Here is a 14,348-nt window from a genome sequence, read left to right as displayed (position 1 = left end):
TGCTCCTCTCTCACAGTAGCATGTAAGCTCCAGGAAAGCTGGGCTTTTGTTTTGTTTACCTCCGTATCCCCAGCCACTAGTTCAGCGCCTGGCATGATAGATGAAGCGAACAGCAGTTGAAAGAATAAAAGGCAGTGCAGACAGGGAATCAGACAGAGGGAGGTTTCTGACTTTGGTGCTGGTGAAACTCTCAGAGGTGGAAATGGAGTAGGGGTGGGGTGGTGTGCAGCATCAGAGATCTGAGGTACTTGCGGGAGAGATCTAGGAGAGGTTGGATATACGTATCTAGAAAATATTTCACTGAGAATTCCATACCCAAATGCTTACAGGGACCAGGGAAGTGCCCTGAATCATGCCAATGCCCCACTCCTAGACAATAGAGTGGAAAGGACAGTGACAGTCTGGAGAGAATATGCCCCATCTCAAGTGACAGTCATAGGGAGAGCAGGTACAATGTTAACAGATTTTTGGATTTTTCAAGAGAAGCTGAAAACAAGGACTGCCAGGTGAAATATTGTCTGCAAGCCAAGTTTCTCCTGGTCAACCCGTTTCTGACTTTTCGGAGCAAGGTAGACTTGAGTCCTCCCTATAAGTCTTGGGTATGTGTGGTGGTAGCAGAAGAGTGTTGGATGCATCTTTCTTAAGATAATGGGTATACTTGGAACAAGTCAATTCTGGGTGGCTCGGGTGGGAGCCAGCTTCTCTAGCTCAGTTTAGTTGTCACTTGTTTTTTAATGATTACATCAAAGAATGATGTTAAGTGTAAAAAGATAGTTGTAAAATAGTACATTTCACAAGATCCCATTTTTTTCATAATATTTTGAACATACAGTTAGTAAAATAACTGGAGGCATATGCCCAGCAGTTAACAGTGGCCATCTCTGAGGAATGGGATTATGAAGCACTTCCTCTTTGTACTATGTATTTGTGTATTTGAACTGTTTTATAATGACCATGTATAAAAGAAAAACCAATACTGATTTTAAAAAAATTATAGATCTTTTATCTTTTCTAACATTAACTACTATGCATGTTCATATATATGTGCAGGTAAACACAAATACCAAATGATTGACAGTGGTCACCTCGGTAAGGGTGCAGGGCTGGGGTATGTTGACACATGAACAGGAGATCTAGTTTTGCTGTCTTTATTGCTTGAATCTTATACACAGTTGACCCTGGGGTATTGATTCCAGGACCTGCCATGGATACCAAAATCCTCAGATGCTCAAGTCCCATAGTTGGCTCTCCATATCTGTGGTCCCACATCCACAGATTCAACCAATCATTGATCATGTGGTACTGTATGAAGTATTTGTTGGGAAAAAAACCACGTATAAGTGGACCTGTGCAGCTCAAACCCGTGTTCAAGGGTCAACTGGAATATGTACTCCTGGACTGTAGAAAAATGTGAAAAACTTCAGTGCCCAACATTCCAATCCACCCATCCAGAAGTAGAACAAATTGCCCAGGTGGGAAGGAGGAGAAAACCTTTATCAGGACATGGACAATATTGTCCTCATCCCTCCCCAACCCCAATCCCCCCCAGGTGACCCACACACACTCAAAGAGGAGCCAAGGGGCCTCATTGTAACACTCATTTTTATATAAATATCTGCAAGTCATGTTACAGAATAAGCCCCACCGGGGAAAAAAGTCAATGTTATGTTTTTGTTAAACCAACCCCTGCCTTCTAGGTTGGGCCCCAGCCTGGGGGCACCTGCTGCTTTGGGAAGGCTGGGGCTGCTGCCAAGAGGCTGCTGAAGAAGCTGCCTGTGTGGCCCACCCCCGGGCCGACCCCCTTCTTTGGTGTGTGGTACATGGTGACCTTCTCTGGCCCCCCTTAAGGAGCCTGCGGCAGGGTACTGGGGAACAGGGTTCTGGAGACAAAGGCCCAGGAATCCTGGGGGCACTTGGAAATAGAGTGGGGGGGACCAAGCCACTAAGAGGTGGAGTCTGAAGCTTAGAGGTTGCGCCTTTGGGGATGGGGGCACACAGAGGTAACAGGAACAGGTGGGGGGAACCTGGGCTGACAGCCAAGCAGGAAGCATTTGCCCTTCTTTCTAGCCTAGGTACCCAGGTCCCTTTTCCTGTTGGTCCACCTCCTGCTGGGCCCCAGATTTCCAGGGATAAGCCCTGGGTTCCTGCCTGTTCCCTCCCAGCTCTCCCCCCTGCAATCCCCCCTCCCCCCACAGAGAGGCCAGAGGCTAGGAACACAGCACCAGTCTTAGGATTTAATTAACCAGGAAGGGGGATTATTGGGAGGGGCACCCCTGTAAAAATGTACAAAAGGTCTGGGGGGCTATGTGGAAGGGGAGATAAATATGTACATGGAACCCCCCTTCCTTTAGCCCCTCCTCCCCCAGCCCTGAGAGGGCATGAGGACTTGGGTGGTAGGTGAAGAGGAGGGGGGCACTTTGGCCTCTGGCTTAGTGAGCCCTTGGGGAGGCAGGCCAAGGGCCTAGGGGCCCTCAGAAGGGGTGATGGTGCACCTCAGGAGATCACGAGCTATGACCTCTGAAATGACCCCTACTCTCATGTACACACACACACACACACGCACACACACCTCTCTAAAGGCTTGTGACCTCTGCCCTCCCAGTGACCCCAAGATCCAACTGATGCTTGATCTAGTGGGGGTTGGGGCTTACTGCTCCCAGATTCCACGACCTCAGAGGTGGCTGGTGAGGTCATGACCTCTGCCCTCCAGCCCTGGCTTGAAACCTCAGCTCTAGGACCTTGTCAAAAGAAAAGGGGGATGGAGCTATGCCCCTGCCCCTCCCCTTCCCTCACCTGTCAGCCCGGGCTGGGCCAGGGGCCCGAGGTGGGGAACTAGGCCGAGGGGCGGGCACAAGCGGAGGAGGTGCCCCCAAAAGGGCTCCTGGCGGGGTCTTGCTGAGAAGGTGAGGGGTTCCCGGGGCCGCAGTTGGCGGCGGCGGTGGAGCCAAGCGGCTGTATAGCAGGGGATGGGCAGGCTCTAGACCGTAGAGGCGGGCAGCGGCCACGGCCCCTGGGCCAGTCAGCTCCTCACCCGCCTCATAGAAGCGGGGTGGCCTAGAGAGGCGAGGGGGCCCTGCCAACCAGGCTGGCTCCAGGAAGCCAGCACAGCGCTCTGGAGGACTAGGGCCCAGAAAGGGGGGTGGCCGGGGCCTCTCAAACAGCAGGTGAAGGCCTTGAGGCCCGGCGGCAGCGGCGGCGGCGGCGGCGGCGGCAGCGGCGGCAGCTGCGGCGGCAGCCTCCTCCTTCCGCTCTTCCTTTACCCGCACCGATTCCTTGGCTGGCCTGGCCCCTTCCTCGCCAGCCCGCGCCTTGGGAGTAGCAGGAGAAACTCGGAGCTGGGGCCGTGAGAAGGGGAGGTCCCTGGGGGCAGGTGAAGGAGGAGAGGATGAAGGTACTCCGGAGGTCGGACCGAGGTAAGGGAGGGCGGAGGGCAGGGCAGGGGGGTGCTGGCGGGGAAGCACACCTGTCTTTCTCCTCCTTAGTGAGAGAGGGCTCCCTCCGCTCCACAGGCCGCTCCTTGTCTGAGCCTGGTGTCCGGGCGGCCTCAGGGGGCCGGACCCAGGCAGGAAAGGCCAGAGGACTGCGGTGCAGGCGGCCCCATGGGTCTGGGGGGGAGGCGAAGGCTGGTGGGGCCCCTGGGCTTTCTTTCTGGGCAAAGACGGCGCCGGAGTCTAGACAGAAGACAAAGTAGAAAGTGATGGGAGCCAGGAGTGGGAGGTCTCACTCAGGCGTCCTCCCAGCCCCCTGCCTGAGCACAGGAGCCCACTGCCCCCACCCCACCCCGTCCAGCACTCACTGAATGTGGGGCTGCCCAGGCCTCCAAAGGCCCCGTTGGAGAGGGCAGCCAAGGAGGCGAAGCTTGTGGGACGCCCAAAGGGATCTGCAGGAGAAAGGGGGATGGTCAGAGCACTGGGTGGCCAGCTCTGAGCAGGCATCAAGGACTGGCAGGGAAGAGGCCGATCACCAAGCAGGCCCCAGAAAAGCACTGAGCTTTAAGGTGCAACGTGTTGTTTAACCTCACAAGCTCCATGAGGCAGACGGAAACATTTCCGCTTAAAGATGATTAAACAGGCTCAGAAAGGTGAAGTGACTTGCCAATCAATGGTCATCTAACCAGTGAGTGGAACCCCCAATCCAGGGCCTCTGACTCCAGAGGTCAGGCTCTTACCCCACAACCCCCGACACCAGCCACCCAGACCAGCTCTACAGCAAGCCACTCGCCTGAAAGCCTCTGCTAGCTTCCTCCCACCTGCATGCAGGGCTGCTCTCAACCTGACCCTAACTTTGTATATACGTCACATAGCCAGTCAGAACATGTAACTGGCAAGCTATGGGAACCTCACAATTTCCTCTTCTAGGAACACCTTTCCCTAGGCCAGCCGGCTCAACTCCTCCTCGTCCATCCAAACCCAGGATAAATCTCCCCAAGAAGCCTGCCAAGATCACTGGGAGCCAGTGACCACGCTCTCTGCTGGGCCTGCACAACTTTCCTCCACCCCACTCTCCCAGGTGGCACACTCCCCACTACCACTGGCTAGTTAGAGACAGTGACTGAGCTGTCAGAGATTGGCAATTACTCTGCCCTTCCCTATCCCATTTTACAGAGGATGAGATCAAGGCTCAGAGGGGGTAGAGTAACCTGCCCAAGGTCACAAAGCAAGTGGAACCAGGTCTACCCTCCATTCCAGCTGCCTCTCAGGTCTAACTTCTATCCCCAGCTTAACACCTCCTGGAACTCAGGGACAAGGCTTAGGTTGCCCAACATGCCTTTGGCTCTTACCAATGTGGGTGCTGGGGCTCAGAAAGGGTCCGTGGGCCCCGGGAGCTGCTGTGAAAGGATTGGCTGCAGCGTGGACGGCACCTGGGGCAGAGAGGCGGGAGATTCTGATGAGGCTGAGTGGACGCAAGGTGGGCCTCGGGCTACAGGTGGGCAACCTCAGGCCCAGAGAGGGCTGGCCAGACTCACCAGTCGCAGTGAAGAGGGAGGCGGCCGGGTGGGAGAGCTCCTGCCCAGGGGGCAGGGCCCCATAGGGCCCCGGAAGGCAGGGCAGGAGGTCGTTCCGAAAGTCAAGCTTGTGGGAGTCGCCCTGCATGGGACAGGGAGAGGGGCAGTGAGTGAGGAGCCAGGTGTGGTCCCGCTCTTGCTCTTCCACCCCGAGGCCCCCTCCGAGGGCTGCCTGGCGCCAAGACAGGGCTTGGGTGGGCCTCTGTCTCTCTCAGAGCCTTCTCTGACCACCCCCCAGTTAGCAAGAGAACCTAGTGCTAACTTTGGAATTGCTCAGGCAGTGACCAGGGACAGGAGGGAACATTTCTGGCCAAGATTCTGCCAAGCTCTGCTGAAGGTAGACGCCCAGAGCTCTGGCAGGCCCACTCTCCCCAGCCCTCCGGCCCCAGTACCTTCATCTTTTCCTGGTGTCTCAGGATCATGTAAGCCACGCGCACGTGCATGGCACACCACTTCCCTGGTTTCTGCCGCCCCAGAAGGATGACCAAAGGGAAAGGGAAGGAAAGAATGTTCACTCATCACCCACTCCAGACCTGGCCCTGGGCCCAGCCTTGCCACACAACGTCCCCACTCATCACCCCTACACCTGAGGGATGACTAGGTTCATTTCACAGCCTAGGAAACTGAGGCTCAGAGAGATAAACTGTCTTGCCCAAGGTCCCACGGCCAGCTGTGTCTGAACCCAGGTCTGCAGTTTGCAAGCCTTTCGCTTCCTGCTGTTCCACATCTGGCTGCCTCCACGTCTTGGGCTTCTTGCTTATTCCCAAGCAAGACCCTCCCCTCACACAAACACCCTGACGCCAGCCCCCAGCCTCATGCAGCCTGAGGTCCTCACCAAACTCACCCTCAAAGGTGGCCGGAAATGGTCAGGGATCTGGGAATAGCAAAGCAGAGATTGGCAGCAGTTCAGACCTGTTTACTGACCTGGGCACCTCATCTCCACAGTCCCCAATGCCCCCCCAAACACCTCCCTGAGACTGTATGCAGCTCCCTCAAACCTTTCCTTTCCCCATCTCTCCCACTCCGGGCACCTCCCCTCCAGCACCAAGTTACTGAACCTGGCTCCAAGGAGGTGCCCTGCTTGGAAGGCTGCAGAGTGGGTCAGTGGGCAGGCAGGACAGGTTTCTCAGAGAAAAAGAGTAGCTATCTGATAAACAGCTTTATATAATGAAGATCTGCTTAAGATTTCTTTAGAAAAAAGCCTTTACTATCGTTAAAAGAAGCTGGAAAACCTCTGGTCTAGTCTCTCCTTTAGGAAACAGATCCTGTGCTTTTCATGATGTTCCCAAAGCCCTGGGCTTTAAGGCTGCTCCCCACGTCACTTCACAGAGAAGCAGCTTATCTTTTCATTGTTTTATGGACAAAACTTCCTGGTATGATGTCATTTGAAAAACAGAGTGCTGTGACTTAAAAAATTCGAAAACCCCTACAAAAACCACCGTCCTAGGAATCTTATTTCTGGGGCGACTTCATGAAATTCCTATCTCTCATGCCTGAGAAATCCTTCATTTACAGAAATTCCCTCTTCTCAGATTCTCAGGGACACCCCTGACCATATATATTAAAGGGAGGAATCAGTGGTTCACTCTCAAGTCAACCCTGCTCTCCCTCAACAGATCTTCCAGCTCCCTGAGGACCTGCCTTGGCCCCCCTCACCTGTGTCCCCTTTTGGGGAAGCCCGCTCGGCACTGGCCCCAGTCGTGGTGGCAGCTCGGGGTTCGTGCTCTGGGAAAGGGGAGTGGAGGGATCAGTCAGGAGAGCTGACACCAGGCATAAAAGGGGTCTAAAACCAAGCTGGGGGATGGGACAGGGAGGGAGCATGGCTTTGGAGAAATCTGGGTCCATAAGAGGAGGGCAGGAGGATGGGCATGGTTTTGGGGAATGGGAAGGTAAGGGGATCCAGGGGTATCTGGGTTCGTAAGGGGTGGGAGGTGGTGGTGTCGTCTGGATTGGGAGCTCACCTTGGGCTGGAAGGCCCCCTGCAGGGAGCCAAAGGAGACAGCCGGCGGGAGGCCCGGAGGTAGGCCGGGCACTGCGGGAGGGAAGGCCGTGTACGGCTGTGGAGAGAAGGGGACTAGTCCAAGCTGGGGGTGGAGGTGCAGCCCATCTGTGGTCTGCCCATCAGTCCTCTGGCCTCCACCCTAAATCCCCCCCCAGGGAGCTCTCCCAGGCTCAAGGCTCTTGCTTTTGAAGCTGAAGACTGGACCCCAACAATCAGGGCCACACGCATTGATGCATCCATGCCCACACACCACACAAACCACACACACACACACACACACACACACACGCACACTCACACACACACACACACACTCACATTATGCCGGAAAAGGCCTTCCATCTTTCCTGGATATTTCTCAAACTAGGGAAGAGAAGGGAAGAGTAAGCTGCCAGCCAGGAACCCAGGGCCTTCCCCTGGAAGCCATACCCTCCCCCCAGGCCTCTGAGCCTCATCACCGGCCCAATGAGGAGCTCACCATGTGGGGGCCGTGGGGTGGCAGCAGGCCCGGGGGGTAAGGGGTGAAGTGCTGGTGGGTGTGCTGGTGGGTGTGCTGGTGCTGGTGGTTGTGCTGGTGGAACTGGAAGGCCAGGGGCCGGGCGGAGCCCCCTGCCCCCACCACCTCGGGGCCACCCTGGGCATTCAGGTAGCGAGAGTTCAGGTCCTGGCCGATCAGGTCCTGCTCTGTGGGAGGGGAGGGGGAGAAGGCTTTAACATCTGTAGTCACCGTGTCAGCCTCCTTGGGCCCGGGTGACTGGCCTTCCCTTCTGGCCTTGGGCCACTCCCTCCTCACGCCCTGCTGCTTGCTAACGTCCAGATGTCCCGAAGCCAACTGGGCCCAAGCCCGGGGCCATGGCCCCCCACCCCCCGGCCAGGACCCCAAACTCACCAGAAAGGGCGTTAGCGGCTGAGGCCCCAGGGTGCCCTGGCACCTGCAGCAGGGGTGGGGGCGGGGGCAGGGCAGGGCCAGGGGAGAATAAGGAGGGGTGGGGGGGTGGGGGTGCGGGCCGCAGCCCGGGTGGGGGGAAGCTGTGGGTGGACAAAGGCAGGGGCAGTGAGGGCGTCGGGGGCCGGTGGGTGAGCTGCGCGGACGAGGAGGAGGCAGATGAGGAGGAAGAGGACGAAGAGGATGATGAGGGGGGAGGCTGAGCCACGGGAGGGGCCGGGGCCTTGGGGGGCGGCCGTGAAGAGCTGGGGAGAGAAGTGGGGAGATGAGTGAGGGGTTGGGAGGTGCCAGCTCTGACGGGAGGAGGTCAGAAGCCTGGGCGATACCTTGACCCTGGTTCTCCAACATGGAAGGTGGTAGAACCTGGCCCCCAGGACCCCCACCCACCGACCCGGGGAACCCATCCTCAGACTGAGGTACCTCCCACACCCAACAGCCCCCTCTCTCCCTCTCTAGGTCTCTTTTTCCACACAGCTGCCTCTGACACCTCTGGCCACGTGACTTTCCCTTTTCTGACTCGACCACAGCACAAAACATATCATTCACTTTGATGCTTAATTACGACAGGCCACCTGGGTTCCCACCCTAAGACAGTGGAAGCAGCACCGCCCTGGCCTGGCCTAGGAGTCAGGAGACCTGAATTCTAGGCCCATCTTGCCATTAACACCCTGGGTGACCTTGAGCAAGTCACTGCCCCTCTCTGAGCCTTAGTTTTCCCAATAATAAGAGAATGATAATGATGATAACAATAGTAACAAAGATAGCATCGATGATAATAGTAGTGTCAGTGATTCTTACCCTTTAGTGAGCACTTACTGTAGGCCAAGTGCTGTCACCTGCTTTATATGCTAATCCAAGTCTCCAACATTCCACATCACCTTCCCAATTGCTGCCGCATCCATGGAAGCCCCTGTACCATTTACTTCTTTAACTTAACTCAGTTTGTTTTTACTTAGCCTCACCAAGCAGTAACACGTGAAATAAAGGGATTGAAGAACTACTCATATTTTTTTAAAGCACATCAGAATTGAAAAAATTTTACTCACATAACATCTAAAATGCGCTCACATACCACTAACAAAGAGCGTACACACTTTGGGAAACACTGCATTAACTCATAATTAATCCTCACAACACCTTTACAATGAAAGTACTATTATTTCACTTTACATAAAGAAGAAATCGAGGCTCAGAGAGGTTAAGTGACTTGTTGAAAATCACACAGCCATTAAGTGGCAGAGCAAGAATTTGAATCCAGGTCTGACTGACACCAAAGCCAGCACTCTTAATCATCATGTCAGCATTTCCCAAAGTATGTTCCAAAGAACACTATTCCTAACAGATGTGCCTTGCGAAAATGTCTCACCAGCAAATAAATTGGGAAACGGCACAAACTGGATTCCCCTCTATGTGAATGTATAAAGGGTTCTGATAAGTCCTGTAGTAATCTCTTCAGATTTGTTCCACCCAGCGTCTCTCAAACTTTTTAGCCTCCGAATCCCTTTTCAAGTCATATCCCACAGGTACCATCCCATGTCCCAGCCACAGAATGCAGGGGTTGACACCAAAACAACCAGGCCTTTCCAGACCAGGCCAAACCCCTGGACCACTCACCTGCCAGTGCTGAGGTCCAGGCTGCTGCCATAGGGGGAAGTGCGGAGGCCGAAAGGCGAGACCCGAAGCTGCAGCTGGGGCTGGGGTGGGGGTGGCAGACTGGGGGCGGCCGGCAAGGGTGCAGGGGGTGAGACAGGAGGCCGAGGGGCCGGTGGAGGCGGTGGTTCCTTCGGGGGGAAAGGCACTAGCAGCGGGTCGGGCCCTGGGGGCTGTTCCTGGCTCCGCTCCAGGCCCGACACTTTAGGGACTACGGAGAGTTTTGCTTCACAGTTCCCATTGAAGGCGCCGTGGGGGCCCGAGGCTGTGAAGGCAGGACGGCAGATATATTCAGTTGAGGTCCATGCTCACCCAATTTCCCTCCCTTGTCTCCAACCCCAGCCCTTGGGACCAACCTTTGCTGGTTGAGACAGTAAAGGACGGGTCAAGGTCATCATCGGAGACCTGGGGAAGAAAGACAGGGACAGGGTCAGGTTCTGGTCAGGTCAGGCCCTCACTCAGGAAGGCCAACAACCTCTGGAGTTTGCTAGGAACTGGTAGTGGTGACAAGTCTATTCCACCAACTTAGCTGAAATCCACCATAGATTGTGAGCTCTAGGGGGCCCTGTGCTTGGGGAAAAGGGCAGAGCAACTGAGCCTGAGAATCTGATAGGCTGGGAAGACTGAACTGAGGCAGCACGGAAGTAGCAGAGAAACAAGCAAATCAAAAATGTCAGATATCACTAACTGCTGGCTCAGATGCCTACCTGGCTTACAGATTTGTTTGATCCATAAATGTTAGCAAAATTTTTAAACTAATTGCTGATATTTAGAAATCCGGAGATTCCTCATAAAAACTCAGACTTGCAGGTTCTCTTGAGAATGGGCCCCTACTCTCCCAATAGCGGCTGCCCCGTTCGGATAGACAAGTACTATTTGTTTCACCACAGTTCCTGTCCAGCCAACTTTTTAAACTACTGCAAGACACACATCAGGGAGTACAAATTTAGTTAGTTACAGGAATATAGCACCAACCGTTAGAACACACTTTCAAAATTAGCACATCAGCCCTAAGGATAAAATGAAATACACCTTTACAGGATATGTTCTTAAACTGACTACAACGGTTTAGCGTCCTCACTGCCATGGCCATGGTCTCAACTCAGACTCTAATCTACAGGAACAGACTAATGGCCAGCAGGAAGGACCAACTGGATTCCACAGCCACCCCAGGTTTCCGTGGAGAACCACTGGTGTCTCCAAGGGCTTTGGAAAGGATGGCACAGCAAGGCATGAGCCTTTGATTCTTTGGTCAACTGGCTCTAGTTACCAAATATAACCTGTCACTTACTTTCTCAATCCCCCGCCCCATACTTCCTCCCCAAAAATCTAATTCTGGCTCAACCTAACACACGTTCCCCACTTAAGGAGAGACTCTGTCTGCTGCACAAGGAAACCTTTAAGCTGCAGTTCATTTTATAAGCTGTAATACTGCCCACCCAACAAGTTCTAGCCCCACTCACCCTCTCGTCCAGATCGCTTTCCGCATCACACTGGGGAGAAGGAAAGACAGAGGTGTCACAAGAGGGAAGAGGAGTCGGGGCAAAGGTCGAGAGGGGAGTTTCAGACAGGGAGCGAAAGGGGAGGGGCTGGTACAGGTGGAAGGCACTTACTATGTATCCAGCTTCCAGAGAATGACGGGAGGAGGCCTGAGAAAGACCAGAGTCCAGAGGTAAGGGAGGCTGACTGGCGAGACCTTTGGATAAAGTCTAAACTGCCCGGCAAGGCACTCAAGGCTCCTCATGACCTACTCTCAATCTCTTTCTACTGCCCAGCCCTTGTTCTCAATGCTCTGGCAATTTTTCAAATATACCAGATTCTCACATCTCTGTGTTTTCGCCCAAAACAACTTAGCCCTGTTTCTCTTCTTAGCAAACTTATGACTATCCTTCAAGGCCTGACTAAGACATCCCAGGGGGCTTTCCCTAACCACAACCCTCCTCCCATCCCCCAGACAGAATGAGTGGCTTCCTCATGTGGGTTTCTGCAGCATCTCTCCCAGATCTCTGCCTTCTGTTGCTTCTCAGGTTTTCGTCTAGGTATTTGCTCAAAGACTGCTTCTTTCCTGCTACAATGACACCGACTTGAAAAGTTGTGCAGAGACCATATCTAACTTATGATTCAACTAAGTCCCTTTGCTACATCTCTGAATTACCAATATGTTTAAGGCAGACGTAGTGTCAGCCAAAAGCAGGCAAGTCTGACTATGGACATGTCTTTGTCAGACTTGGATGGGGCAGTGGAACCTCAAATTTGCTCTGCCTTTCTCTTTGCCCTTAGAGACTGGGGTCACCGTTTACCATGGGTAGCAGAACTGCTGACGGAAAATGGGTCTATGTGAAGAACATTCAACAGAGAGTTTTAAAGGACAGGGATTTGGGACAAGCTCACCTCTTTCCTTCTCCGCTTATTGGGCCATTTTCGGGTCCGATCCCCAGAGGGCCGGCCAGGCTCTCGATCAGAGCTGTCCCCTGGCTCCCCAGTTGCCCCACTGGAGCCCCCCCTCTTCCGCTTCCCAGAATGCTTCAGCCGATGCTCCAGTCGCTCTGGGGGCTGAAGAGACGCATCTTTCTGTGGAGGAGAAGGTGGAACGACAGTAAATGGAGAAAGAAAAGCTCCGACCTCTCTAAGGGTGACCAAGCTACCAAAGTGGCTCTCAGGCCAGGTAACCTGGTTGGTCCCTGGAGACTAGCTCTACCTCCTCCCACCCCAGGGTGGGGCAGCGGTCTGGCCAGAGGAGCCGGTTGCTCTGGTTTGGGGTGCCAGCATTCCCCCCTCAACTCCACCCCCTCCAGGCACCGTACCCTTCTCTCTGGCCCTCTGAAAACGTCCCCGGCCCCACCAGGCCCCACCTGCAAGGCCTCGAGGCTGGCGAAGCTGGCGATGGCGAAACCATCGATCAAGTCCTCCTCCTCTTCTTCTTCCTCCTCAGGCTCCTCCTCAGCCTCCCCATCGTCTGCGCCCCCCTCCTCCTCCTCCTCCTCTTCCTCCCCGCGGCTGCCCGAGCCAGCAGGCCGCTTCCGAGCTCGGGGTCGCGGGGGCCGAGGCCTAGGACGCGGCCGCCGCCGTCTCGGGCCTCCGGGCCGCTCTCCAGACGAAGCTGACGACCAGGGCCTGGCGGGCGGCGGCGGCGACGACGACGACGAGGAGCCGCGCGGGGCGGCCAACAGGGCCCGGGGCGCGTCGCCGCCGGGACCTCGGCGGCGCCGCTGCTCCCGGTCTCGGTCTCGGCGCGAGCAGCGCCGCCGCCGCCGCTCCCCCTCAGCGGCCCAGCCAGGGCCCGGAGCCGCGGCCGCTGCCGTCTCCATGGCGACCGCCCTCAGCGCCGCATCCGGAGGCGGCGGGCCCCGAAACGGCCTGTCCGCAGGCCCGGGGTCGCAGGCGCGGCGCTGGCGGCTGCACAGGGACGAGAGGGCCACGGCTTCCCCTTTAAAGCAGGCTCTGCTGGCCCCGAGCTTGCCCCAAGGCCAAGGCCCGGGGAGCCGGCGCCGCCCCCGGGGCGACAAGCCTGAGAGCCCCCCCTGTGGGGCCGGCGGGGCCAAGACAGCGAAAACGGGGCGGTCGTCCCTTTAAGGCAAGGCCTCAAGCTGTCCAGCCCCTGGCCCCTTTAAGACGACCCGACGGTGTCCGACCGGCCTAGTTCGGTGGCCGCCCCCTGCCAGGGGTCGAGACAACTCTCCCCGAGGAAGAGGAAAGGCCACCCCTTTACCAGGGGCCGAAAGCTCGCCCCGAAACGCAGACCTCCCCTTTAAAAGTGCCTCAAGTCCGCCGGCTAAAAGAGGCCACCCCTTTAAAGAGTCCAGGGTTCTCCAAACAGCAGGCCGCCCCTTTAAGGGCTCGGGAGTTAGTTTCTAGTCCTCCACAAGCAGCCACTTCCCCTTTAAGTTGAATTTAAAAGACTTCTTGCGTGGGGGAGAAGTGGCGGTGAGAATTCCCACTAGCTCCACTTCTCCCAACAGTACAGTTCTCAATTTGTCAGCGTCTGTTCGGTGGCTTCCCCTTTAAAGGCTGGCGTTGTAGTCTGCCGAGATCAGTGGCCACCCCTTTAAGGAGATTTAAAGGGGCCTCTTCCAGGCCCAGCTCTTCCAGCCTCCGCCTCCGGTCGCCATGAAAGGCGCGAGGTGGGGGGCGGGGCCGCGGGGGCCAGCCCTCCAAAGCCCCGGATGTGAGGCAACGGTGACGGGTAAAGCTTGTCTGTCTGCCGACATAAAAGTCTCTTCCTCCTTTCCTCCGTCTCCGTCTGACTTGCGTCTTAAGGGATCCGGAACGGCTGTTGGGCAGCGAGGGAACCCCAGCTCACCCTCCTGTCGTCTCCTTGGAGTCTTGGGCCTCTTCTCCGCCAGGACTTCCCTGCCCCTCCTCCCTCTTCCTTCTCAGCCTACGCCTCCTTCCTCTCTCGGCCTCCTCCCACTCTCCACCCCCTTCCCCCTCACCCCTCTACAGCCTTAGTCGTTGATAGGTTGAGAAGTGTACGTCAAGGCGAAGGGCGGAGTCAAACTCGGGGGAGTGAGTAATATGTAACCGCCCTCAAATCTTGGATTGGGTATGTCAGATTAGCTCCGCCCTTCATCAAATCTTGTGACTCGACTGGTTAGAAGTAGGTGCTTGGGGCGGTTCTCCAGGTGACCCCGCCTCTTCCTGCTCTTCGTTCATTGGGCCGTCTTCTGACGGCGTCAAGGCGAGGATCTGGATGTAGTGCGCGCAGGCCTAGGGAACTGTTGGCCGCTGGGCGGCGCGCGGCCGCG

General features: G+C 55.9%; 1 protein-coding gene across 6 annotated transcripts; it reads right to left on the bottom strand.

Moving 5' to 3' along the window:
- Positions 1-1,584: 1,584 nt before the first annotated feature.
- FBRS (fibrosin) lies at positions 1,585-14,004 on the bottom strand. Of its 6 annotated transcripts, none has more exons than XM_036826091.1 (18): positions 12,456-14,004; positions 11,995-12,174; positions 11,217-11,252; positions 11,067-11,096; positions 9,960-10,008; positions 9,568-9,868; positions 7,897-8,198; positions 7,486-7,691; positions 7,326-7,370; positions 6,967-7,062; positions 6,662-6,730; positions 5,841-5,879; positions 5,398-5,469; positions 4,967-5,087; positions 4,781-4,861; positions 3,797-3,880; positions 3,464-3,671; positions 1,585-3,360 (listed from the first exon to the last, which is right to left on the bottom strand). In XM_036826091.1, the coding sequence occupies exons 1-18, from the start codon at positions 12,909-12,911 to the stop codon at positions 2,790-2,792; spliced, it is 2,946 nt and encodes a 981-aa protein (XP_036681986.1). In that variant the 5' UTR covers positions 12,912-14,004; the 3' UTR covers positions 1,585-2,789. The 6 variants fall into 6 exon arrangements, with proteins under 6 accessions (XP_036681986.1, XP_036681987.1, XP_036681990.1 ...); XM_036826092.1 differs by having other exon boundaries at positions 5,850-5,879; XM_036826095.1 differs by lacking the exon at positions 6,662-6,730.
- Between the last annotated feature and the right edge of the window lie 344 nt (positions 14,005-14,348).

This window comes from Balaenoptera musculus, chromosome 15 (genome assembly GCF_009873245.2).
Source record: "Balaenoptera musculus isolate JJ_BM4_2016_0621 chromosome 15, mBalMus1.pri.v3, whole genome shotgun sequence".
NCBI classification, from domain to species: Eukaryota; Metazoa; Chordata; class Mammalia; order Artiodactyla; family Balaenopteridae; genus Balaenoptera; species Balaenoptera musculus.
Note: the sequence above shows the minus strand (reverse complement) of the source record. Positions and strands in the feature narration are given on the sequence as shown.

What these genes read in the sequence shown, in the direction of transcription:
- FBRS (XM_036826091.1), bottom strand. Translation starts at nt 12,911, where the DNA reads ATGGAGACGGCAGCGGCCGCGGCTCCGGGCCCTGGCTGGGCCGCTGAG. An exon ending in AGCCGCTAACGCCCTTTCTG is followed by an intron (nt 7,692 to 7,896) that starts GTGAGTTTGGGG and finishes CCCCTCCCACAG; the next exon opens with AGCAGGACCTGATCGGCCAG. An exon ending in GAGCCCCAGCACCCACATTG is followed by an intron (nt 3,881 to 4,780) that starts GTAAGAGCCAAA and finishes TTTCTCCTGCAG; the next exon opens with ATCCCTTTGGGCGTCCCACA.